This window comes from Chanodichthys erythropterus, chromosome 8, assembly GCF_024489055.1.
Source record: "Chanodichthys erythropterus isolate Z2021 chromosome 8, ASM2448905v1, whole genome shotgun sequence".
Taxonomy (NCBI): Eukaryota; Metazoa; Chordata; class Actinopteri; order Cypriniformes; family Xenocyprididae; genus Chanodichthys; species Chanodichthys erythropterus.
The window spans coordinates 4,337,115-4,362,150 of NC_090228.1; the positions used below are offsets into that span (position 1 = coordinate 4,337,115).

A 25,036-nucleotide genomic window follows, 5' to 3' on the forward strand; every position below is an offset into this window, starting at 1 on the left:
CACTGACAGATGTCTTCTTAAAAGCACCTCCATTCTTAAAAATGCATTAATTTGAGGAAGAATCATAAGTGGTTCTGTGGAAGGAGGAATGATGTGATGGAGGAGACGGCTGATGCACTAGAAAAGGAGAGTCACATTTCCCAAGCTTTTTCAAATGTCTGTTGAAGGAGATACTGCTCTATTCATAGATTTGATAAATATGGATCATCACCATTAAGTGTTTCCTCTGTGTGAATCTGTATGGGTGCAATGCATGCAAAAGGTCAAAGTCTGGTGTAGGATAAACAAAAACATTAGCTGTTAAATTAAATTTGATTTTTGTTTACATAATGAGTTCCAGCTATTTATATATATTATTGAACTGTTAATTTGGTTCAGTCAAGGTAAGTTGTTTGCCTAAGGAAATGTCATACAAAATAGCTGTTCATTATTCAGAAAGAGGACATTTATTATGGAACGGATCATTTAATTTAGCTGTCAAGAGAGGAGGTTAGAGAATTTTGTGTTGTTTGAAGATGTTTCGTCAGCTTCCTGAGTTAATTTTGGCCTGTTAATTATGTGTTTTGCATGGTTGAACTGGAGTACATGGATCACATCTGTAGGAAAAGTAAAGGTATGTAAATCTTCCTTCTTAAGATTTTGCTTAAATGCTTCAAATATGTTATTTAGACAAATATATAAATTATGCCTGCATATGAATAATTTATTTTCTTATTTAAAATTAAACAAACTGAATGACTTGTAATTAAAATAAAGTGTATTACATGTTTATGTATTAAATGTATTAAAATTATTTTTTGGAGCAGATAGTGAGGGTAAAGTAGCCAACAAGTCACGATACAACATAACTCTTTCAATGCTGTTTAAATGATTTATGATTTAATCTCAGCTAATGTGCATATCTAGATATAGGACAGCAAATTTAATATTTATGACAATCAATATCTAATACAAAATGTGACATTTAATACACACAAACACACATACTATAGCATGAATGAGTAGTGCTGAATATCTGTAAGATTTAATCTAAAAACTAATCAATACCAGTGTTGTAAAGACATTAGATTATTAAAGGCCCATTAAGACCACATATCGATCAAAACAGACATTTATGATGCTGAACCGGGGCTCCTGCACTAGTAAAGGGAGATCAGGGTGGTGTGGGTTAACAGCATCATAGCCATATAATCACCAAACCCCCTCCCCCCCACATATTGTCAGAGACGCAGTACAGACGGCCACTGCAGCAGCAAGAGAGTGTAAGAAATGCCGCAAATAAACATCGAAATACTGCGGAGAGCGAGTGGAAAATCTGCAGACGAAGATAAGCGTGCCATGTGTTCATCCAAAGACGATTTATGGTGAAATGAGGGTGTGAATAGGCACTGGTGGGTTGATGACCAGCCATAAAGCACGGGCTGGAGAGATGAGGAAGGACGTTTTCAAGAGAGGAGAAACAAAGGGAGGAGTAAAAGAGAGAGAGTGAAATGGTGGTAGATAAAGACGAGGCCATGAGCTCTGCGCCGCCTTACGACTCACTGCCAGCTCGGCCAAGTCCCTGCCGTGCAAAGGAGTGGGAGCGAGAGTTGCACGCTACTCAAAGACTATCTTCCCCTCTGCGACCGGCTCTACCCTCTGTTTCCCGTCGGCCTTCGGCACTCCCTGGCTATCTGCTCTCACCCTCCCGAGATTACGCTGACCAGCATCAACGTCTTTCATTATCGCTGTGCTCAGAGGCCTCGCTGGCGCCCCCTGTGCCTGCAGTTGGTGCTGCCCCACCGTGCTGCCGGGCGGTGGGAGTCATGCCCTTGCTGCGCCTTGCACTCCTGATTTTCAGCTTCCTTTTTTGGGCAGCAGGCCTTGCAATCTTTACTCTGGGCATATGGGCGCAGGCTTCGCTATCCGACTACATGCTACTATCTGCGAACCATTACCCTAACGCTCCCATCATCTTGTTAGGCACAGGTGCTGCTGTGACCGCCTGGGGCTTTTTAGGATGTTTGGGAGTGGCTGCCAACCTTCCTTACCTTTTACGGGCATATGGCTTCTTCCAGTTGGTCACGCTCATAGGTGGACTAGCGGCGGGTCTCTCGGGGCTCTTCTACAGGGAGGATATCGCTGAAGGTTTCCGTAGCGGACTTCAGAAAGCTGTATTAGATTATGGAGAAGACGAGGGCCGTGCAGATGCGCTGGACAGCCTTCAGAGGGCGCTGGAGTGCTGTGGTGCTGAGGGTTGGCGTGATTGGCTAATGTCCGATTGGGCTATCCAAGATGCTGTGTACTCAACAGGAAGTTTGGGGAATGATTCCTCTGCTGTGTCTTTACCAGACAGTTGCTGCATAAAACGCAAAGGCTGCCACAACAGACCATTGCCAGAGAATGGAGGCATGAACATCGAGCTAGCAGGGATTCATGCTCCCGGTTGTTTCCGCAAAGTCTTCAGCTTGGTAAATGACAATGTTTTTCACATTGCAGCAACAGTCCTGGGCCTTGCTTTCATCCAGGTGGCAGGTATAGCCCTCGCATGCCTGCTTGCCAATCGTCTTTCGCCTAGACCACGAAGACAAGCCCGTTGAAATAAAAAGCATTGCGAATTTCCTTTGCCTGGGCTTTTACTTGCTGCAGTGTCTTGCGTTTAGATCAGTTTTGAGGAAAAAAGCAGTCAACATTTTATGGACAAATGCAAAAAAAAAAGTCAAAAATACTGCAAATGTTTAGGTAGAGCATAATTTAAATATTTGTACATTCTTTGATTGTTGCATGACTCCGAATGACTTGTGTTTTTGTCCAGTAGTTATCCAAAGTAAAACAAAAAAGTTCTATAAAATTCTATAATATGTATAGATCGGTGAATGGTATCTCTTTGATATGTTTGTAGACATTTAGTTTTATTCGATTACTGACTGAAATATTATGTTATGTGTAAAAAGTTAGAAATAGCTTATATGCATTGTTTAATATATATTCTGTAAATTGTTTTTCTATTAATGGCCCATGTTACACTGATTGTAGAGTCCATGGGGTTTAAAGGGTTAGTCAAAAATTAAATTTCTGTCATTAATTACTCACCTTCATGTCATTATTTATGTTGCAGAGCTTCCAGGTTCTACATCCAAACGCTGGCTCAGTACTGAGACCAATTTGTTGAATAAAGTCGTTATTTTTGTTTTGTCTTTGCTCACAAAAAGTATTCTCATCGCTTCATAATATTAAGGTTGAACCACTGTAGTCACGTTGACTATTTTAACAATGTTTTTACTACTTTTCTGGACCTAGAATTTGGGAATTTCATTGATTTCAATGGAAGATTAAAAAAAAAAAACCTCAGATTTCATCAAAATATCTTAATTTGTGTTCTGAAAATGAACGAAGGTCTTATGGGTGTGGAACAACATGAGGGTGAGTAATTAATGAGAGAAATTTCATTATTGGGTGAACTAACCCTTTAATTCCTTATAAGGTTTCTAAACTCTTGCTATTGAATGCTTCACTGGCAGGTTATTATAATTGTACATTGATTACATAAATATTGCCACTTAAAAGTTAAAAGAAAAAAACACAAAAGATATGATTACTTTCTAAAAAAAAAATTATGTATAATAACAATATATAATTCATAATTGTGAATTGTTGCTTGCAACCCATTTCATTTAATGTTCTGAATTATCTGAAATGAGAAATATGCATGGCGGAATGTGTTTTTTATTTATTGGAACTGATTGGACCTTGAAAAATGTGCATTACGTAAAAGAATGGAGCCAGATTGGATGTAATTTGAAAAAGCACACAATTTTAAAAAGAAAATGAAAATAATATGAGAAAATAAAAATAACATATTTCATCTCCTTGAATGTGCCTGTCATGTCATCAACAACAACAACAAAAAAGGTTAAACAACAGCAACTAATTACTTTGTAGACACAATTCACTTTTGAAACCAGTATGCACAGCTTCATCTGGTTGTGTGGTTGAAACAAAACGGTACATTTTATTGTAGCCTACTTTCTGAAATGGATAGACACTTGATTTATGTTTTGATTCCCCAAAGGTAGCTGGCCGAACCACAATCTGCAATTTCAAACAAGCTTATTTATGAGGGTATGTATTTCTTTATCACTACCCCTGCTGCAATTACAATCAAGTGATGAATCACTGGAAACTGTGACAGGTGCTGTCTACCTCTTTAATGACCTGCCACATAGTGGAAAGAAAGCCATCTCTATCCACAGACAACTATGATTAGATCCCTCAGATGACTCTTGCTGTAAATATATATTAGTCTACAGTGATAGGCTATGCAGATGGCAATAGGAAGAATATTTGCGATAGATGAACTTGGATGGATTTGTTGTGGTTTACTGTGTGCATGCGGTGTTGAGTCATTAATCCCCTGAAGGATTATGTTATTCTTGAACAGAGCAGCTGCAAACGGTTCACAGTGCAAGACAAAACTTCCATTAGTGTCAGAATGGCCCAAAGTCTCACCCCACTGCAAAGGCTAAAGTTCAACAACATTGCATTAAAAACACTGCCGCTGGATTCGTCACTAGAACCGGGATCACGGACCGTGAGAGGAGCGTGTTTTTCCCGTGTCGAACCGCAGCCGCTGCTCAAGCCCACAATCGTCGCGCTATCTGAACCGGCTCTTGCTTTACTAGGACTGAACGCAGACGAAGTTTTACGTGACCCGCACGCGGCAGAATGTCTGAGCGGGTCTCGGGTGATTCCGGGCTCCGAGCCCGCTGCGCACTGCTACTGCGGACACCAGTTCGGTCAGTTCGCTGGGCAGCTGGGTGACGGTGCTGTGTGTTATCTGGGGGAGGTGGAGACCGGTGCTGAGCAAACTTCTGACCCGACCAGCACAAGCCCCTGTGGTCGGTGGGAAATTCAGGTTAAAGGCGCTGGACGGACGCCTTATTCTCGGTACCGTTACTCTGGCTTCATTGCATTAAGTTATAGCCCGTATTAAGTATAGCCTAACTATAAGTAACAAAAAAGTTTTTTGCTTTTGGGATTTTTGTTAAAAATAAGAAATTTATGATGCATAAAAGCATTGCAAAGACATTAAAAAGTTTTACTTTCCAATCTTAACAATTCTAACAATGCTAACTAAAGTAGATTAAGGGTTTATTTATGAGTATAAATAAACCCTTAATCCATAACAATAGATGCATTCATCGATCTGTGAGATTTCACTTGAAACCCTTATGCCACAAAAATTCTGTAGTTTTTACAAAATAAAAAACTGTAAACACATTTACAGAACAAACTGTAAATTTTACAGTTTAAAACTGTAATTTAAGAAAATTTGAATGTAAACCAATAAATTCAACAATGCACACTGCTACTAAAATCTGATTTGTACCTTTAACATACTGGCAACCATAATGCAGCTGGTAAAAGAGAAAGCCACATGAAGAATCAGAGTACATCACAAGTAGCTTTTCCATGAGCTGAAGTGTATATACTAATATAAAGAAGGTGCAAAGAGTCATCCACGCAAACGCAAAACACCATCATGGTAACCCACAATACTTAAATAATGCAATAAACATTCATTAAACAACAGAAGATGTAACATAAAACCCTAATGTACATAACTGATAACAAAAACTATTAAGAAACATGATTATTTAAACAAAATACTTTAAAATGTGGAGTGTCACACAGGGAATTGTGGGAACGTCATTTTACAGATTTTGACTGTAAATTATACATTGATTTTGTCTTTTACTTATAAAAATTGTAAAATTTACAGCATTTTACTGTGAAAATTGCATAAATGTCTGGTAAGAGCTTTTACAGTTTTTCCCTGTAGATAATACGGGAACTTACTTTTAACCTATTTACAATTATTTTTCGTAGCATTTTTACAATATTTTGCCGTTAAAATCACATTCATTTTTTACAATGTACAGTTATGCACCAAAAAAGAAAAATAAAGCATGTAGAAAAAAACACACCCAGCAAAAATAGGTAAAAATTCCCACATGCTAAAAAAATGTAACAAATGTTTGTGCACTTTAGGCAGTCTGATGGGCGTAAAGTGCTACGCTCCAGTATTCGGGAGTTCCTGTGCAGTGAGGCCATGTTTGCTCTGGGAATTCCCACAACACGAGCAGGATCACTGGTGACCTCTGATCTTTATGTCCAGAGGGATGTGTTCTACAGTGGCAATCCCAGACCAGAGAGGTGCTCGGTGGTTCTCAGGATAGCACCCACCTTTATCAGGTTAAGCACATCTATTTATGTTGATCCTCAGATGCACATTTTAAAGGCCAATTCACTGCACCGACAGACACAGAGCAATGGCAACAGACAGTTCATTGGGTTTTGTTGGATCAGTTGCCATTGGTTGGTGCTTCTTTTTGCCAATTGAACATGTTCAATCAGCGTTTGTCGAGTTGTGAAATGTCTGAGAACTGACATATAATCTGGTGATTTTTCATGTTGATCAGTGTCTGTCTGTGCGTTGTGATTTACCTTAAGACTATAAAGAAAGGAATGCATTATTTACAACTTTACTTTTTCATAATACCAAGTTGTTGTAAAAGTGAAAGAGTGTTCAAAATCCTGAAGTTTGCAAAACAAAGGACCTGTTTACTAAAGTCTTAAAACTGGGTATTAGTGTTAAAGCTCATAAGTGAAGATTGTAGAGAACTTGGGTTTGGCCCACACTGAGATGCGATGGATCTCAAGAAGTCTCTCATGTCCAAGCCCAAATATTTTGTAAAATATAGCTTTGATACCAAATGTATCACTAAATTTAGGTCTCTGAATAATAAAATCTACTGAAATGCATAAACATAAAATGTTTGCACTCAAGTCTGTCCATATTTCTCATCAGATTTGGCTCGTTTGAGATCTTCCACCCTGTGGATGACTTCACAGGTAGACAGGGCCCTAGTGCTGGACGGCCTGATATCCGTGCACAACTTCTGGATTATGTCATTGAAACATTCTACCCTGAAATACAAAGAAGACATTTAGACCGCCAAGAGAGGAATGCTACCTTCTTTAGAGAGGTTAGTTGTTGTTATTGAGGCCAAATCAGTTCAGTGTTGATTCAGTTGTGTTCAATAATTGAAGAGCTTTGCAACATTAATAATGTTATTTTCTTGTTTACTGCTGTGTTTTATAAAGTGCTATGTAAATAAATGTGACTTAACTTGGCTTAATGTATTTTGTGGACCTGCAAGGTGACTGTGAGGACTGCTAAACTGGTTGCCCTGTGGCAAAGTGTGGGATTTTGCCATGGCGTTCTTAACACAGACAACATGAGCATCTTGGGGCTCACTATAGACTACGGCCCATTTGGCTTCATGGACAGGTTTGTCCAGCTTTTACAGTGCTCCGGAAACTGCAGTAAATTGCACATTACAAATGCAATCAAAATGCATTCTGAAAGAAGATGTGCTTTTACTAGTTGCTTGAATATTAGTGTATTTTGTTAATTGCAGGTTTGAACCTGAGTTTGTGTGCAACGCCTCTGATAAGAAAGGCCGTTACTCTTATGAAGCTCAGCCGTATGTCTGCCGCTGGAACTTGGCACGTTTGGCAGAGGCTCTTGGCACAGAGCTCCAGCCAGCCAGAGCAGGGGCCATTTTAGATGAGTTCATGAGCCTTTATGAGGGTTTCTACCTGGACAACATGAGGAGGAAGCTGGGTCTTCTGAGACAACAAGAACCAGAGGATGTGGAACTGGTGGCTGATTTATTAAAAACCATGCATATTACAGGTACAGTGAGAGGAAGGAAATATTTCCACCTTTCCGTTGAATAAAAATGTAACATGTCTCCTAGCTTTTCTGTTAAAAAAAAATCGATTCAAATAACTTAAAGGGTTAGTTCACCCAAAAATGAAAATTCTGTTATCATTTACCTCATGTCGTTCCAAATCCATAAGACTGTGTTCATCTTCAAAACACAATTGAAGATATTTTAATGAAATCTGAGAGAGTTCTGTCCCTCTATTGACAGTCCATGAAACTATAAACACATAATATGCTTTAATTACCACAATGACAACATTTACAGTAGCATTTTATTCTGGGCAGTGATAAAGAGTCCGCAAGAACCAAAAAGGTTTGTTTTCACGCATCACAACATGAGGGTGAGCAATTGATGACAGAGTGTACATTTTTGTGTGAACTAACCCTTTAATAATATCTGATATATTTGTATCTTGTATATATTGTTCCATTTTGTATACATGTTCCTTTGCCAGGTGCAGACTTCACAAACACATTTCGTCTGCTGAGTGCCGTGTCCAGTCCTGCCGGTGAGCAGGCAGAGAGAGACAGCACAGACTCTGTAGTGGAACTGATCGTGGAACAGTGTGCCTCGCTGGAGGAACTAAAGGTGGCAAACCATCCTACAATGCAGCCCGGGTGAGGGGACCTGCACCCTCTCAGGGTCCAATCTTCATACTAATAAACAATTTCATGTATATCAATTTAACAAAGCCTTTAGATCATAGAAAAGTGCTTCTTTTAAATAAAGATCTAAAATCTATTGTTTTAAGCTAAAAAGTAATTTCCCTGTACTCTGCATTCTTCTCTTACTGTGATGCCGTCAGCACATTGCAAGAAAAGCAAGGCAAGAGAATTGGTATGTTCACTGAATGAATTTGCATTGGTTTCGACCTTTAAAATGCAGCTAAACACTGAAGCATAAAAATAAAGTATTATGAGCTCTAAAAAGGTACCGCCACCAACCTGAGGATGTAAAAATTAGACCTTGAGCACTTTACAGGTTTTGTTTAATTTGTTGATCCTCTATGTCCTTTCTTAGTGAGTTGGAGATGATTCTCTCCATGGCTGAGACAAATCCTGGTATGTTCAACATGGTAGCCAATCAGCCAGAGGTTGCCAAGCAGCTTGAGAAGATTGGTAGGCTGAAGGAGCTTCTCACGATCAATGAGGTAGAGCTAAAAATGAAGCAGAGAGATCATTGGCAGAGATGGGTCAAACGTTACAGGTATAAATAAGTGTTAATGATTAATGAATATATACACGCATTAGTGTATTTTAATGATTGAATAAAAACAAAGAAAATGACCATTAACTGAAAGTCCAGCTCCTTTTCTGCTCACTATATTAGGAGACGTCTGGCCTGTGAATGTGATGAAGCGAGCGACCCTGCTGCAGTAGAGAAAGAACGTGTCCGATTGATGAACTCCACCAATCCTGTCGTGGTGCTGCGGAATTACATTGCCCAGAATGCAATCGAAGCAGCTGAAAGGGGTGATTTTTCAGAGGTCAGAGGTCTTGATTGGAATGTTATATAAAAATACTGAGGAAGAAAATATTTTTTGCAGTGTGGTGTTACATTATTTTAAACCCTTTCAGGTTCAGCGGGTACTTAAAGTTTTGGAGAACCCTTATTCAGTTAGTCCAGATCTGGAGAGTCCAGTATGGTCAGACCAAGCTGATGTCAACAGCATTAAGAGACAGGAAATAATGGAAAACAAACAAAGAAAAGCAGCATCTGATACTCACCGAATTCCGTACAACAGTAAACCTCCTGCATGGACCAGAATGATCTGTGTCACATGATCATCCTAAAGCCTCCCAAACATCAAAGCCCAATCTAATTGAGAAAGAGCGAGCAAGAGAATATGTAGAACTCTTGTGTTTCTCTGTCTCGATCAGGTATGTGTTGAGGGAGGCTGAACAACACACAACACTCCTTGTTATCGGATAATGCAGAGATGGGCAATAGGTAAAAGAAACAATCTTTTCATCGCTATGCCATTGATGGTATGAGAAACTGATCAAAATACTTTTATTTTAAATCTATAATACACAGAAAGAGATGTTAAAGAAAGAGTCCCTCTGTCCAATTCTCAATGATCTCTTTAATTATCTGATCAATGAAGACTCAGATGTTCAGCTTTGCATGCCTGTCTGAGTTTGAAAAACAAGGAGTGTCTTGTGCACACATACAAACACATCTTTTATGTCTCTCTTGCAGTATGCATTTATCAATTTTAAGGGATAGTTCACCCTAAAATTTACTTCTAACTGTTGTTTTGCATAAAATGAAAGTGCTTTCCTGATTAATACTGTCAAAAAACACAATAAAAGTAGTCCATAGACTCATAAGTCTTCTGCATGAGGTCTTCCATAGAATACATTTTGTGTTAATTAACATTTAATGAAATTGTTAAACTATAAGTTATAAATGTTAGTTGATTCAGTGTGTGATTCACAATATTTTCCATAATAAATGTTCTGTCAATACCAATGTTATTTTGCATCTCATTATTCACAATTCCTATTAGGCCATTATTTACAAGTAGTTGGATTCAAGGCACATTAAATAAGATCTAAATGAGAATTAATTTGGAGTTCAAGCATTAACTTGATTAGCACTATTGGCATCTAACTGTAAACAACTGCTTAGCTGCATGAAAAGCTTCACAGCATAAGGAGTGCATTCATATTTTTTAAAACAGAGTTCTGTATGTGTAATTCTGATATAACAATTGCTAAAAAGTCATTAGAGATACATTTGTAGCCTAATATTGGGAGATGACTGGAGATGGTCAGATTCAAGGTACTTTGCATAATTTATTCAGCAGAGCAAATCATTCTAAAACTGTTGTTTGAATAATATTCAAAACAGCCCATTAGTGTGGATTTCACATTGGCTATTCCTCAATAGCATTCAAAGCAGATACAAATTTAAGAAGATTTTATACTTTTTTTAAAAATAATCCATTAATCTGGAACTGTGCCTATTTCACAATGGTCAATATAGCTGTCTTGAGCTACTTTTAATAATTTAAACATTACAATCAACAAATTGAACAGTGTTTTTAGGAATGACATTTCAGAATTAATATTTGTTAGGTACATATTAAATAACATTTGGAGTATGTGGAATTACAGTAGTTGTAGAATACTTGCCAAGCAGATTATGCATTAATCTATCCATAAACAAAACAACACACCACAATAATATTTGAGTAGCTGAGGTCGCTGCTGTTGAGGGTCTTGCGCATGTATTACAAGAATGTGCAATTTTAAGTTCTCAGTGGCCTTTAGTTACATGAAAATTTGGTTATTAAATCCGACCAAAAACTTCCAGGCATTTCTATATTTACTCTCTATTTTATTATTTTCTTTCTTTTTTTTTTTTTGCAAATATAACAGCATAATGTATACTCAAAAAGGTTACATAATATTTTCTAAACATAATAAAAAGTCTGTCAAGACAGAAAAGGTCTGACCAGAAAGTTTGAAGTGGTTTTAAAAGCTGGAAGTTTGAAGGTTTTCAGTTTGAAATACTTTTAAAGCTTGAAGTGTGAAGGTTTAAAGGCCATACAGTCTATCAGAAAAATAGGTTGATATTTTGGATGGATCAAGCCAACATAGCTATTAACCAAAATACTGGAACCAAATCATTTTGAATCGAGAAAGAGCTATCAATCTGTCAATCTTTTCTATGTCCGGGCCGGGGGAGGTTTCCCGTGTTGAGTCAAATTAAGCCGCAGGCTCCACTCCTGGTGGTGCCCTTACGTCAATTCCATTAAGTTTCAGCTTTGCAACCATACTCCCCCCGGAATCCAAAGACTCGTGTCAAAAACGTATGTATAGCACAGCATCTGTTTTTTTGGGGGTTTTTTTCATTATGTTTTCATTAGGTTAGACTGAATATTTGTTAATGGGAACTTATACTCATTGGTCTTTATTACTCAACAGGGGATGAAGTAGACAAACAGTGTGGTACTCGGACGAAGCTGATTGATGGTTGACTACATATGCCTTCATTATATGGAGGTGGGCCATAGACTGAGAGAGACTGTTTGGTAATATATTCTTGAATACGCAAACACAACTGTTTGAGGATTAGCAGTAGCAAAATGAGGTGAAATACAGCAACAATTTCAGGTGTAATAGTTGCAGTATGCAGGTAAGTGTCAAACATTTTAATAGTACCTTTACTATTCATGGAACTATACTTTCTCCATTTATATATAATTTATTTAAGTGCATGGAAGGATATACAGTATTATGTGGGCAGATGCATTAGTCATTGCACACTTTTTTAGTCTCTTTTTCAGAATATGCTCTACCCCACATGGATCACTTGCACAATTGCAATACAGATACAGATTTGCAATACCTTTTGCCATACATAATACGGTATGCGATATAATAAGGTATGCAAATTTTCACGTTTTTCATTAATGCCACCTCATATTTGTCTCATGGGTTTCAAGATTCAAATTCAATGAAATTCCATTGTGTATTTAACAATAAGTTTAATTTTGTCGTTGTAACTGCATAATTTTGTACTAACTACGCTTGATCACACAGATGCACATTGTGAAGATATGTCACAAGGCAAAATATATTCTACAGATTCTTTGTAAATGGACAGGGAGACAAAGCGGCTTCAGCATGAATGAAATTTAGGGCCTACAATTTAAGAGCTGGAATAATGAGGGATTAGTGGTCAAATTAAAGACTGGATGCAAAGTTACTTGCTGAGTAAAGCAAATGAGTGTTGAGTGATTTAAGAAGTAATTTGAATAGTACTCAAAGCAGCTCAATGCATGAAACTTAATTTCAGCCAGGCCAGTTGCAACAAAGCCTTAAATTAAATCTGTTCATCATATTAAGCGATTGAGTCTCTTCAGGAAATTTGGACTAAACCGCTCATTTCATATGGATTAGTTTTACGATCTCTCTATGAACCTTTTGAAGTGTCAACGTGGTAGTTGCGTGGACTGTCAATGGACAAAAATTTCTCAGATTTCAATTCAAATATCTTCATTTGTGTTTCGAAGATGAACCCTTTAACCTTGGATTGAATAATAGATTAAATTAACTTGCATTTGCTTTATCATGTGAGACACATTTGATTGCAATTGCTTGGACTAAAAAGGTTTCCAATTTGAACCTCAATCACAATTCAACTTCCTAACATGGAGTAGGAGGGAAACCCAACATGGGAGTGACATTTCATTAATCATACGCTTTAACAAGAGTGGACTTGCCAATTCAGGGACAAAACGCAGGTGTGATGATTGCAGAGTGTATGTGAATATCAAATTTTTGCTTGAAAATTTGTTCTTTGTACTGATTTTGATAATATATGGTATAACCTAATGGTTGTTCTGTTTTTGTGTTCTATAAAAGAGGATGTATTTATTAATATTTATGTCTGATTCATGGCATTTTGTTAATTTGTTGAGTTTTTTTGTAGACTTCTCATAATGTTTGTGGACTGTTTAGCAACAATGTCAGGCTATACTATGTGGCTCATTCCATTTCTGAGTAAGTAGTAACACTAACATAAACAAGCACTGTCACAACTTTTTTTTAGAGACAATGCTAGCATTTTTAACACTTTGTACTTTTTCTTTAACATGAAGTACTTGGCAATACCATTTCAAGTACGTCTGAATCAATCAGACTGGTAAATGGCAAGAACTCTTGTTCTGGACGAGTGGAGGTTTTCTTCAACGGTCAGTGGGGAACGGTGTGTGATGATGGCTGGGATCTGTCAGATGCTGCAGTGGCGTGTAGAGAGATGGGATGTGGGGATGCTGTAGAGGCAAAGAGTGCAGCTTATTTCGGACCAGGTTGGGGGCAAGTATTTATAAGCAGTGTGACGTGTTTTGGAACTGAGCCTACGCTGAGCATATGTGGATCGAAGAAAGTGGGAGAGTTTAACTGTGATCATACAAAGGATGCTGGAGTCACCTGTCAATGTAAGTTGTCTAGTTTTGTCTTTGCATTAAATGCATCAATTGATTTATATATGTTCTGACTGCTCTGTGTGGAAATTAGCCCTTGTCAGATTGGTGAATGGCAGTCACTCCTGTTCTGGACGGGTGGAGGTTCTCCATGAGAGTCAGTGGGGAACAGTGTGTGATGATGGCTGGGATCTGTCAGACGCTTCAGTGGTGTGTAAAGAAATGGGCTGTGGCGAAGTTTTCGAGCATAGGAGCGGTGGTTATTTTGGCCAGGGATCAGGGCCAGTATGGTTAAGTGATGTGCAGTGTGATAACACTGAATCTACACTGAGACACTGCACTTTAAAGGAATGGGGACAAAATTCATGCAGACATGAAAAGGATGCCGGAGTTGCCTGTCGCCGTGAGTACAAAATCATTTATGCAAAATGTTTAGTGTGATGTGCAGCATTTGTAGCATGTGGTTGATTACCACAGAAAATAATTGATTTTGCAGCAGGATGCCAAGTAGAGAAGCTTCTATTTTTGTTAAAGCATTAACATGAATTATTCAGTAAAATACACACAAACATACACACCATCGTTTATGGGTAAATGAATACTTTTGCTGTCAATAATACATTTGAAACAAAACTACCAACATAATCCCAATGGATGGAATTTGGTCCATTTACTAGAAATTTGGTTGTAAATAATCCAGAATATTTCATTAACATGACTCACACGTCTTATCTATGCATGAATCTGAGAAAGTGCATCAGATACAATCCACTGACAACAGCTCTCGTTATGACATTATTCAGGCAAAATTAAGTTTGAAAGTGGCATCAACGCTTGTTCTGGAAGAGTGGAGATTTTCTATTATCAGTGGGGAAACGTTCAGTGGGGAACAGTGTCAGATAATGGCTGGGATCTGTCAGATGCTGCAGTGGTGTGTAGAGAGATGGGCTGTGGGGATGCTATAGAGGCAAAGAGTGCTTCTTATTTCGGACCGAGTTGGGGACCAGTATGGTTGGATGATGTCAACTGCATTGGAAATGAGGCCACACTCGGTGCCTGTGAGTTCAAAAAATTAGGAGTGTACACTTCACATTCAAATAATGCTGGAGTCATCTGTCAGGGTAAGTCACTGCAATATAATGAAATCTACAGCTTTGTGTTTATGTTCCTTCCATTGCCATTCCATGCATTATAAACTAATGTTAAAAAAAAAAAAAAAAATCTGAAATCTGAATCTATTGGGTAAACTATCCTAATATGTTTGCTTGTTTGTTTTGCTTTCCTCTGTCTGGCCTTTAGCTCTTATTAAGCTGGTGAATGGCACCAACACTTGTTCTGGCAGAGTGGAGGTTTTCTACGATGGACGATGGGGAACAGTGTGTGATGATGGCTGGGATTCTACACGTGCTGCAGTGGTGTGTAAAGAACTGGGCTGTGGAGATGTTATAGAGGCAAAGAGTGCTGCTTATTTTGGACCGGGATCAGGGCCAGTATGGCTAAGTGGTTTACAATGTGCCACTGACTCTACACTGAGAAACTGTAATTCACAGGGATGGGGGCAAAACAGCTGTGGACATGAGAAGGATGCTGGAGTCACCTGTCAGCGTGAGTGCAAAACCGTGCACAAAAAATTAACATTACCTAAAGGTTTAGATCACTCAAAAGTGAAATTTTTGTCATTAATTACTCACCCTCATGTCGTTCCAAACCCGTAAGACTTTCGTTCATCTTCGGAGCAAAAAATTAAGATATTTTTGATGAAATCCGATGACCTCCCCATACACAGCAACGTCATAACCACTTTCAAGGCCCAGAAAGGTAGTAAAGACATTGTTAAAATACTGAGGCAGCGTTCTGATGTAGAACCCAGGAGCACTGAACTGTTTACAACATCAATGGCGTAAGAGACAGGTAAAAAAAATTGTTGCATTTTTTTTTTTTGTCTTTGCGCACAGTATTCTCGTCACTTCATAACATTAAGGTTGAACCACTGTAGTCACATGGACTATTTTAACAATGTATTTACTACCTTTCTGGGCATTGATTATGACATTGCTGTGTGTAGGGAGGTCAGAAGCTCTCAGATGTCATCAAAAATATCTCAATTTGTGTTCCGAAGATCTTACGGGTTTGGAACTACATGAGGGTGAGTAATTAATGACAGAAATTTCACTTTTGTGTGAACTAACCCTTTAATCTAAGCTTGTAAACTTTGAGTCGTCATATTTTATCCACTCTCGTTTTTGTGGGCATTAGCTAAAATCAGACTGGTGAATGGCAGCACCTCCTGTTCTGGACGAGTGGAGGTTTTCTATAATGGTCAGTGGGGAACGGTGTGTGATGATGGCTGGGATCTGTCAGATGCTGCAGTGGCGTGTAGAGAGATGGGATGTGGGGATGCTGTAGAGGCAAAGAATGCTGCTTATTTCGGACCGGGTGCAGGAAAAATATTTATGGGCAGTGTAAACTGTGCTGGAAATGAGGCCACTCTGAGTGTCTGTGAATCACGTAAATTCGGAATGTGTGACCATTCAAAGGATGCTGGAGTCATCTGTGACTGTAAGTAAAATCCACTGCTTTTCTACTCTCTCATTTCTATTCATTTATAAAAGAGATTAGAGCAGCCCTGTGTGGGACTGAACTGAAAATGAAATACAGTCAATTAATAGTTATTGAATCGGAGAAAACATCCTAAAAATGTATTTAAATAGCTCACATGTTTCTTTTACTTTCATTTATGTGGCATTTAGCTCCTGTCAGGCTCATTAATGGAAGTAACTCTTGTTCTGGAAGAGTGGAGGTTCATTATAATGGAATATGGGGAACAGTGTGCGATATTGGCTGGGATCTGTCAGATGCTGCAGTGGTGTGCAGAGAGATGGGCTGTGGGGATGTTGTAGAGACAAAAAACGCTGCTTATTTTGGACAAGGATCAGGACCTGCATTGCTAAGTGATTTACAGTGTTCTAACACTGAATCAAGTCTGCGAGATTGTAAATCAAGTGGATGGGGGAAAGGCGCCTGTGGACATGAGAAAGATGCAGGAGTCATCTGTCAGGGTGAGTTCAAACTGATATTAAAAAATGAACGGCATGCTTTATATCCCTAATCTAAGCATTGTTACATTGCATTCAATGTAGTCAATATAATGCTAAAATGATTGTATATTTGCATTAAGTTCAAACTGTCCCTTCCTTTGTCTGAGCATTAGATAAAGTTAGGCTGGTCAACAGCACCAGCTCCTGTTCTGGACGAGTGGAGGTTCTCCAAAATAGACAGTGGGGAACAGTGTGTGATGATGGCTGGGATGCGTCAGATGCTGCAGTGGTCTGTAGACAACTGGGCTGTGGAGCCGTTTTGGAAGTAAAGAGTGCTGCTTATTATGGAAAGGGTTCAGGAACAGTATGGATGAGCAATGTAAACTGTTTTGGGAATGAGTCGACATTGATGAACTGTTCATATAATAGAAATCCAACCAGCTGTGGCCATGAGAAAGATGCTGGAGTCATTTGTGGATGTGAGTGCCAATTTTTTACTGTTATGAGTGAGATAATGGACCCTTTTCACTATCTGTGATGATGCATTTCTGTAAGTCTAGAAAAGTTTTTGTTTTAATTTTTAAAGTCACCATGAAATCAAAATGGACATTTAATATTTTTTATGAAATATTGCAGTATTTATTATATATTTTTTAATTCATGTGCCCTCACATTTTTAATTAACTTCCCCTTCTTCTTGTAGCGACATCACTTCTCTGATGACGTGGTTGCTGGCGCGAGGGCGGGGCAACCTGTCACTCACGTGATTGACCAATAGCAAACCACAATGTTCCAAACATCCAATCAATTCCCCATGGATAAAATCAAGTCCTGCACTACATTTTTAGTAATCTTTTTTCCTTTTTTTTGCTATTGGGGCAAATGTGAACGCAAAAAAAATATTTGTTGTAGTTTCCGTTCATCAATATAGACGTTAACCCAACTATGAAGACTTCAGTTTCTGAGAACCCCGGAAATGTGAAAAGGGTCCATCGAGCACAACAGTAGTATTCAGCAAATAAAGATCCTATTTGTTTTTTTTGGGTATGTCAAGACAAAATTAGATTGTTAATAAGCACATGCGTGTGGTTTCAAATTGCATTTTAAAATATCAATGTCACTGATGATTTACTACCAAAAAAATCCCCAAATTTCCATCCCACCTACAAAGGATTTAGAAAGGATGTTATGCTAGCATATTTGAGCAAGAAATTTAATCTTTCACACTTTCTCACATTCATTCAGATATTAAAGTCCTGTTGAAGATTGAAGTGAAGGCTGAACTTGGAGTCAACCCAAATGATGCTGGAATCATGAATAAACTTTCAGAGGAGGTGAGAGCAGTGGGAAGAGTAACACTAAACTGCATCCTTCACTGCTGTCATCTACTGGCTGCTCATGGTATTTACTGGCTCTCTGTATTTACTTTCATTTGGATCTCATAGATGCGAAAGAAGCTACAAATAAATGGAACTTTCTCACTGAGAACTCAGGCAGATGGAAATGTCTTCCATAAGAGAAAAGGAATTGCACCCTGACATTTTGGTAAGACTTTAACATTAACTTTAAAACTGTTTAATTTTGAATTCAATGTTTTCCACAGTAACAATGTACAATGATGTTGGTTTCTCAGGTCATTGCTGGCATACAGAGAAGAAAGCAAGGATCAGCTAATAGCAAATTGAATCCAGCATCCTTCTATATTTATAATCTGACCTTTTATACATTTAAATAATAATTATCTTACATAAGCTTTTCATACATGGCAATGCTTTATAAAATATCCCTGCTTCATATAATATCTTTGTGTCATATCCTAACTCGCTAACCAAAATGTACATGTAATATATACAATAATCTCGATAGCCAATATTGTACATATATGAACCTGTCTGGACTTTTAGACTGTAATTGTAAAAAAAATTAATGGGTGTAGTTAATAATAATTCATTTTGATTTAATTGCATTCTCAAACATGAATCATATTCAGACCATTGTAAAGTTACAATCTAATTTGCCTTAGTTATCAGTGTGAGAATTTCCTGGTGAGTTTTCATCTGCTGTTACCTTGGTACTCGCTATCATGTTATCATATTTAGGTAATTATTCAAGTTCCTTTGTTTTTGAAACTAGAATGAATCTTTTCACCCATGTCATAATAGCACTGTTGAAGCCTCAGGGTTTGTGGTTGATTAGCTGGTGTCTCATTTGTCAGGATAGTATTTTCAGAATACTTAGGAGTTTTGTTAACCATTTGCAATGGCTAATGAGCGGAAACAGACGTGTGCATACATTTAGCAGGAAAATCAACCTATTTTCTATTCAAAAACAAGGTGAACATCATGCACAATTACACTTTTTTTGAGACATGGCTTCGGAAGACGTAATAAAGCACACAAGTCCTTTTTCTTTGTTGTCTTTTTTGAAACTTGACAGACAGTCCTAAAGAATGTAGGATTATTTGTGAAAGGTATGAAAAAACTTCACAGTTTGCATCTTGTTAATGGAGCCTATCAGAATAATTAGGGAGGAACAACTCATTTAAACAACCAAACAAAATGCAAACAATGAACAGCCTTCTGTTTAGTGTCAAGCAATTGCTATTTGTTTGCAAAACCACAAGCTTGAACAGGATTTCCAAATTTTGTAAATCAGAAAAAAGAAAGTTGAAAGTGATCATATCTAAGAGACCGAGTGGTTGTAACTATTGTGATCAATACCATATAGTTTCTTTATGTCTAACTATTTGCATCCTTATGTCACGGCTTCCTCTTGAGTTCAAATCGCTAACACCTGTGCTGTAATTTTCAAATATATGTAAAATAATACACTGAAAAGGTCAGGGTCATTTGAAGGGAGGAAGCATATGGGCAGGAGGTTGTAGCCTACCCTGTAGATAAATATACTATAAATCGCCAACATACAAACTTATCTTTCAGAGACAGAAAGAAGAAAGAAGCATACATGGGACACTTCAAAAGGTTTAAACCCTTAATCAAATTTAATCTTTTTGTCTTCTGTGGATTCTATTTGACTGCTAATTGTTAAAGGTTTATTCATTTGTCCTGTCTCAAAGTGTGATTGATTCTCAAGTAATATTCTCTGTTATAGATAGATAGATAGATAGATATGTAGTGGCAATACTAATAATTTTCATTTAGACAATAGAATTAGATAATGATTTAAGTGTTGATCTGTCAGCTTAATATGTTTTTATGCTGTTTTAAATTCAGGTCAGTGGGGCTACTTTTGACTGTCAAAAAGGGGTCCAATTTATAGGCTTTATTTTTAACCATTAGGCAGTCTATAATAAGAAACTTTACATATTACATTAATCAATGCAAAAATGTACTGCTCATCCACTGATTTCATTCATTGTTACTCTGATATATCTTAATAATGTTTCTCAGTTTCTTTTCAGCAGCAATGCTGTGCACCATTTGGCTCATTTTACATCAAAGTAAGTGCTCAAACACAGCTCATATACAAAAAAAAAGTTTGTATGTACAAACTACTTTTTTGCCCTACATACTGCAATAATGTATTTGTGATTCTCTGTTTTTTGGTTTGCTTTTTTCTCTCATGACAAGCAGCTTTGGGAAATTCCACATCAAGCGAGGGTGCTTCAGTCAGACTAGTTGAAGGCACAAGCCCCTGTTCTGGGATAGTGCAAGTTTTCCGATCTGGAATATGGGGAATGGTGTGTTACGAAGGCTGGGATTTGTTAGACGCAAATGTGGTGTGTAGAGAACTGGGTTGTGAGGGAACTAAAGAGGCGACTGCAGTGGGATATTATGGGCCGATCTCAGGACAAATATGGATGAGTAATGTGAAATGTTTTGGGAATGAATCCTCACTGGCAGAATGCTTAGCTGAAAACTGGGGACAAAACCCATGCCAACCTGACTTGTATGCTGGAGTCATCTGTCCGCGTAAGTACAGGAATAAAAACACTGTACTGCTGTTTAACAACAATCCGATCGTTCAGCTGATGAAACTTTTTCCAGGAAAAAAAAGCTCAGTAGACAAAAACTCCATAAAAGTGTTGAGTTGTGAAAATGATGTGATCTAGAACCTTTATACAGTGCATGTCATTGTAAAGATTTGTACACATATCCCTCGCAGACTCGATTTCTGCATTAAATTCATCAGCAGTATGGCATCTACCCCACTAGTGGTGCAGAGCAAGTGTTTTCAATTCATTCCTATGGAAGTTGAGCTTCACATGTGGTGCATTGTGGGATTGACAGCGGATAGGAGAAAGTGTTGAGTGCCTCAGAGATGACGTGTTTTTGTAGGCCTACCGGGAGTTAGTGGTGCACCGCGCACGGGTTCCCTCAATGTAAAGCCTATGCATTTTTCCCATAGACTTTTGGAAAATCGCAAAAAATAAGCTCTGTGTTTAACAAAGGGTTCTGACACTTACACGTTTTGTCCATCAAGATAATCTTTACAAGTTAAAACAACATTTATACATTTTGAAGCCTAAATAAAGTCGTCAGATATAAAAGGCTAACAGTAGGCTTTAAACAGTCTACAGCACACCATGGACGCAGATCAACGTCACCACCAAGTGTCCTCAGACTTTATTTAAAAAACAACTTTATTTAAAAACATGCTCGCTGATTATGATCTACGCAGTGTATGAACACTTATCCACTTTTTCATGAGAAATGCTGTCCAAATGTCCTGTTTGTCATGATGACGTCATGTCCCCGCCAAAGGAAGTTGTTCTTTTTTAGCAACTTGTTAGCAACCGCCGTTTTTAAGACACAATAAAGGTTTAAAAAATCACAAGCAGGTTATAACTGGTGTGTTTTATGTCATAGATCAAAACGTGAAAATATTTTGAGGCTTTGTTAACCACAGACCTTATTTCAGGTGATTTAGCAAAAACCGGAAGTCCTAAAATGCTAGCTCACTTCTGGTTTAGCATACAAAAACACGTCATCCCTGAGGTACTCTATTTGAAAGCTGATTTCGTCATTAATTAGTTTTAGTGCAACTTATTACATGAACAGATTATTGCATATTCTCCTGTTGGATAGTGGATAGTAAATTAAGTAAACTAAAGGCCCGTTCACACCAAGAACAATGACTAAACTATATTTGCATCTGCATCAGGGGACAATAACATTCTGCCTTTTCCTTGTCTGCCGCTTTAAATGCTTAAGCCCTTTAAAGCCAGATTGACTTATTGTTTATCTGTTGGAAAAATCATTTTAAAATAGATTTCAACCATATCTTTGTAGTTGTGGTGTGGACTCTGCTATGCTTTTAAATTTGGAATGATTTTCTAAATCGTTATTATATCATTAGGTATATATAGTGAAAAGGCCGTAAGTTGACATTTGTATATCAGAAAAAAAGTAACGTGTTTTGTTCTTTTTATCGGTGTGACCATTAGCCCCTGTCAGGCTGGTAGGTGGTGATAACATTTGTTCTGGACGAGTGGAGGTTCTCCTTGATGGTCAGTGGGGAACGGTGTGTGATGATGGCTGGGATCTGTCAGATGCTGCAGTGGTGTGTAGAGAACTGGGCTGTGGGGATGCTGTAGAGGTAAAGAGTTCAGCTTATTTTGGACCGGGAACTGGTCCAATATTAATGAACTATGTTCACTGTGTTGGGAATGAGCCTACACTGATACAATGTGACTTTGAGCGTGGGAGGCTGAACGGCCCCTGGCACCAGGAAGATGCTGGAGTCATCTGCAATGGTGAGTGCCAGTCAAATCAAAAATATATATACCTTTGTCTAACCTAACTTTGCATTTTTCTCTATATAACTTTGCATCTTTCATACTGCTCTTTAAAATTCACTTCCACAGATGGAGGCTCTGTCGAGGGCTCACACTCAGGTGTTAAAATGGTGTTGAGGATTGAGGTGAAAACTGACCCCAAAATCAACCCAAATGATCCTGAAACCACGAGTAAACTCTCGGAGGAGGTGAGAGCAGTGGAGGAACAATGAGCTGCATCTTTTACTAAATTTTGCTGTTATCTACAGGCTGTTCATGTTACTATTATTCTCTGTATTTTCATTCATTTGAATCTCATAGATGAGGAAGAAGTTACAAATAAGTGGACTTCTCTCACTGACTTGGAAAACTCAGCCAGATGGGAAAGTCTTCCAGAACGTCTACCAGAAAAAGAAAGCTCCAAAAACATGTAACTGACATGCTGGATAATGCAAAATAATTTTTAATAAAATTGCAATTGTTTCATTTCAAATTTACACTATTTTAGTTCTTCTAATAACAATGTAATACTTTACAGTGGTGATTGTTACACAGGTTATTAGTGGAATAAACAAAAGCAAACAAATGTAGAGCTGGTTGCACAATGCAAGTTTCCAGTTGTTTAACTGTTTAGAAATTAAATGTTTTGATATTCTAATAACATATTTTATTAAACAAATAAAAATAAATAAAATATGATCCCTTAACTATTTAATATATAATACATATAATTATTTTTGAATGTTCTGCATGTTGTTTTAAAATGTTGACATTAATGTTACTAATGTAGTTGACTGTGCCACACTGGCAAATGTATATAGTCAGCATATTGAAAAACAAATTAATTTATATCTTTATAATTATGTCTTGCTTGTTTGTTTTAACAGCCACACACAGTCTATAGTAAAAGCCAGCTTTCCATCAATCTAAAGATTGAGATAAACTTCTTGTCATTTGGTGGTAACCAAAAGCCATCTTTTAGGCAAATTGCAAATGGGAACATTTACATCTGGTACATTGTTCTTTCAACACAAAGGATGTTCTGAAATGTTCTCTACCCAAACTATACTCAGTGCATTTTTCAGGTTCGAATTGTTATTTCTCAAGATTCACTTAGAAAGAGGTAGTTCAACTTTATATTCATTTTGGAGATTGACAGCCCCTTGTCATTATTTGTTGTGTTGTGATTTCTGTTACCTTTCGATTTACTTATAAAATGTAATGCTCATTTTTTTCAGTCAGTTATATTCTAACATAATGTCCTGTTGTAACTGCAAAGACACAATTTTGAATCAATGCAAAATGTTTTTCTTTTTTGCGCTTGAGTTGTAGCCCTTAAAATAAATTGCTTGTGTGTAATACACATAATTCACCACAGGATGGCAACATTCAGTTAAATTCTTCCTAGATTCTCCACATGAGGGCGACACACACCACTGACGCTTAAAAAAAAAGCTGCATGTGACAAAAGGTTTGTTCGGCTTGAAGCATCGTTGTGCAGACCGATTGGTGTGGGACATTAAAGTACAGCGAGAGCGATTAGAGACCAGACAGCTATGAATGCTTTCGACCGCTTGATTGGTCTGCACAATGCCGAACACACCTTTTTTCATGTGGCTCAAGTGGTAAAGCATTGCATTTGAATCATTGAGCCCTGAGTTTGATTCCTGCTGTTTCATATATTTTTTTTTTTATTTTTTTTTTATTTATTTTTTTTTTAATTAATGCTGTAGACAATCTGAAAATCAATCGAAATAAAGCAGTTCAAACTTCACAAAGTCTGTGGCTCAGTGGTTAATCACTTGCTTATCATACCAAGAGTTCTTGGTTCAAATCCTGTTGTTTAAAGCCCTCAATTAAAGTTCAGCCCAACACAACCGTCTGTACGTCAGGCTCAAGAGATAAAGTGTTGTGTTTTAATCTTGGAGTCACAAGTACAAATCCCCCTTTTGCACACGTTAAATTGCAAGTATCCAACAAGATGCTCCCAACACCTTTACCAAATGTGAAAGCCACAATGGTGCAGTGGTTAAGCACTTGTTAACAACAGATAATACTGCCATATGGATATAGGTTCAAACCCAACAACAACAAGCCTTTTTCTTTTTCTATTTGTGTTATAATATAACACAAAGGTCTCCATAAAGTATTTTAAAAGAAGGACAAAATCATTAGACTCGATTTGCAGTACTGTAATTCACAAAAATCACTACAGGAGGGCAAAACTCTTTTATGTTTATTACTCGTGATTTGCTGTGGTGTAATTCATAAAAATAATTAAATTCATTCTTATTTCAAAAATAAGTACTTCACATAAATTACCACAGGAGGGCAAAACTCTTTTATGTTCATTAGGCTCGATTTGCAGTGGTGTAATTCATAAGAATTACCACAGGAGGGTGAAACTCTTTTATGTTCATTTGACTCTTATGTTCATTTGACTAAATTTGCAGCAGTGTCATTCACATACATTACCACAGGAAGGTGAAACTGTAATTCACATAAATCACCACAGGAGGGCAAAACTTTTTTGTTTATTTGCCTCAAT

General features: G+C 37.6%; 3 protein-coding genes across 3 annotated transcripts; all 3 read left to right on the top strand.

Moving 5' to 3' along the window:
- The first annotated feature begins 1,409 nt into the window (after positions 1–1,409).
- Positions 1,410–2,773, top strand: LOC137023787 (tetraspanin-7-like). Its single transcript, XM_067390858.1, has one exon. It carries the CDS (start codon positions 1,491–1,493, stop codon positions 2,577–2,579), a length of 1,089 nt encoding a protein of 362 aa, XP_067246959.1. The 5' UTR covers positions 1,410–1,490; the 3' UTR covers positions 2,580–2,773.
- A 1,698-nt stretch (positions 2,774–4,471) lies between these two features.
- selenoo2 (selenoprotein O2) lies at positions 4,472–10,235 on the top strand. The gene is made up of 9 exons (XM_067390859.1): positions 4,472–4,926; positions 6,031–6,234; positions 6,851–7,028; positions 7,203–7,333; positions 7,464–7,741; positions 8,230–8,392; positions 8,796–8,981; positions 9,105–9,261; positions 9,353–10,235. The coding sequence occupies exons 1-9, from the start codon at positions 4,472–4,474 to the stop codon at positions 9,566–9,568; spliced, it is 1,968 nt and encodes a 655-aa protein (XP_067246960.1). The 3' UTR covers positions 9,569–10,235.
- A 302-nt stretch (positions 10,236–10,537) lies between these two features.
- On the top strand, positions 10,538–22,926 carry si:dkey-14d8.20 (deleted in malignant brain tumors 1 protein). The gene is given in 13 exon segments (XM_067391879.1): positions 10,538–10,562; positions 13,390–13,717; positions 13,776–14,116; positions 14,517–14,771; positions 15,013–15,318; positions 15,833–15,859; positions 15,970–16,272; positions 16,464–16,832; positions 16,892–17,230; positions 17,997–18,152; positions 22,159–22,467; positions 22,579–22,697; positions 22,810–22,926. Coding segments are annotated over 13 exon segments (2,994 nt in total).
- Positions 22,927–25,036: the final 2,110 nt, after the last annotated feature.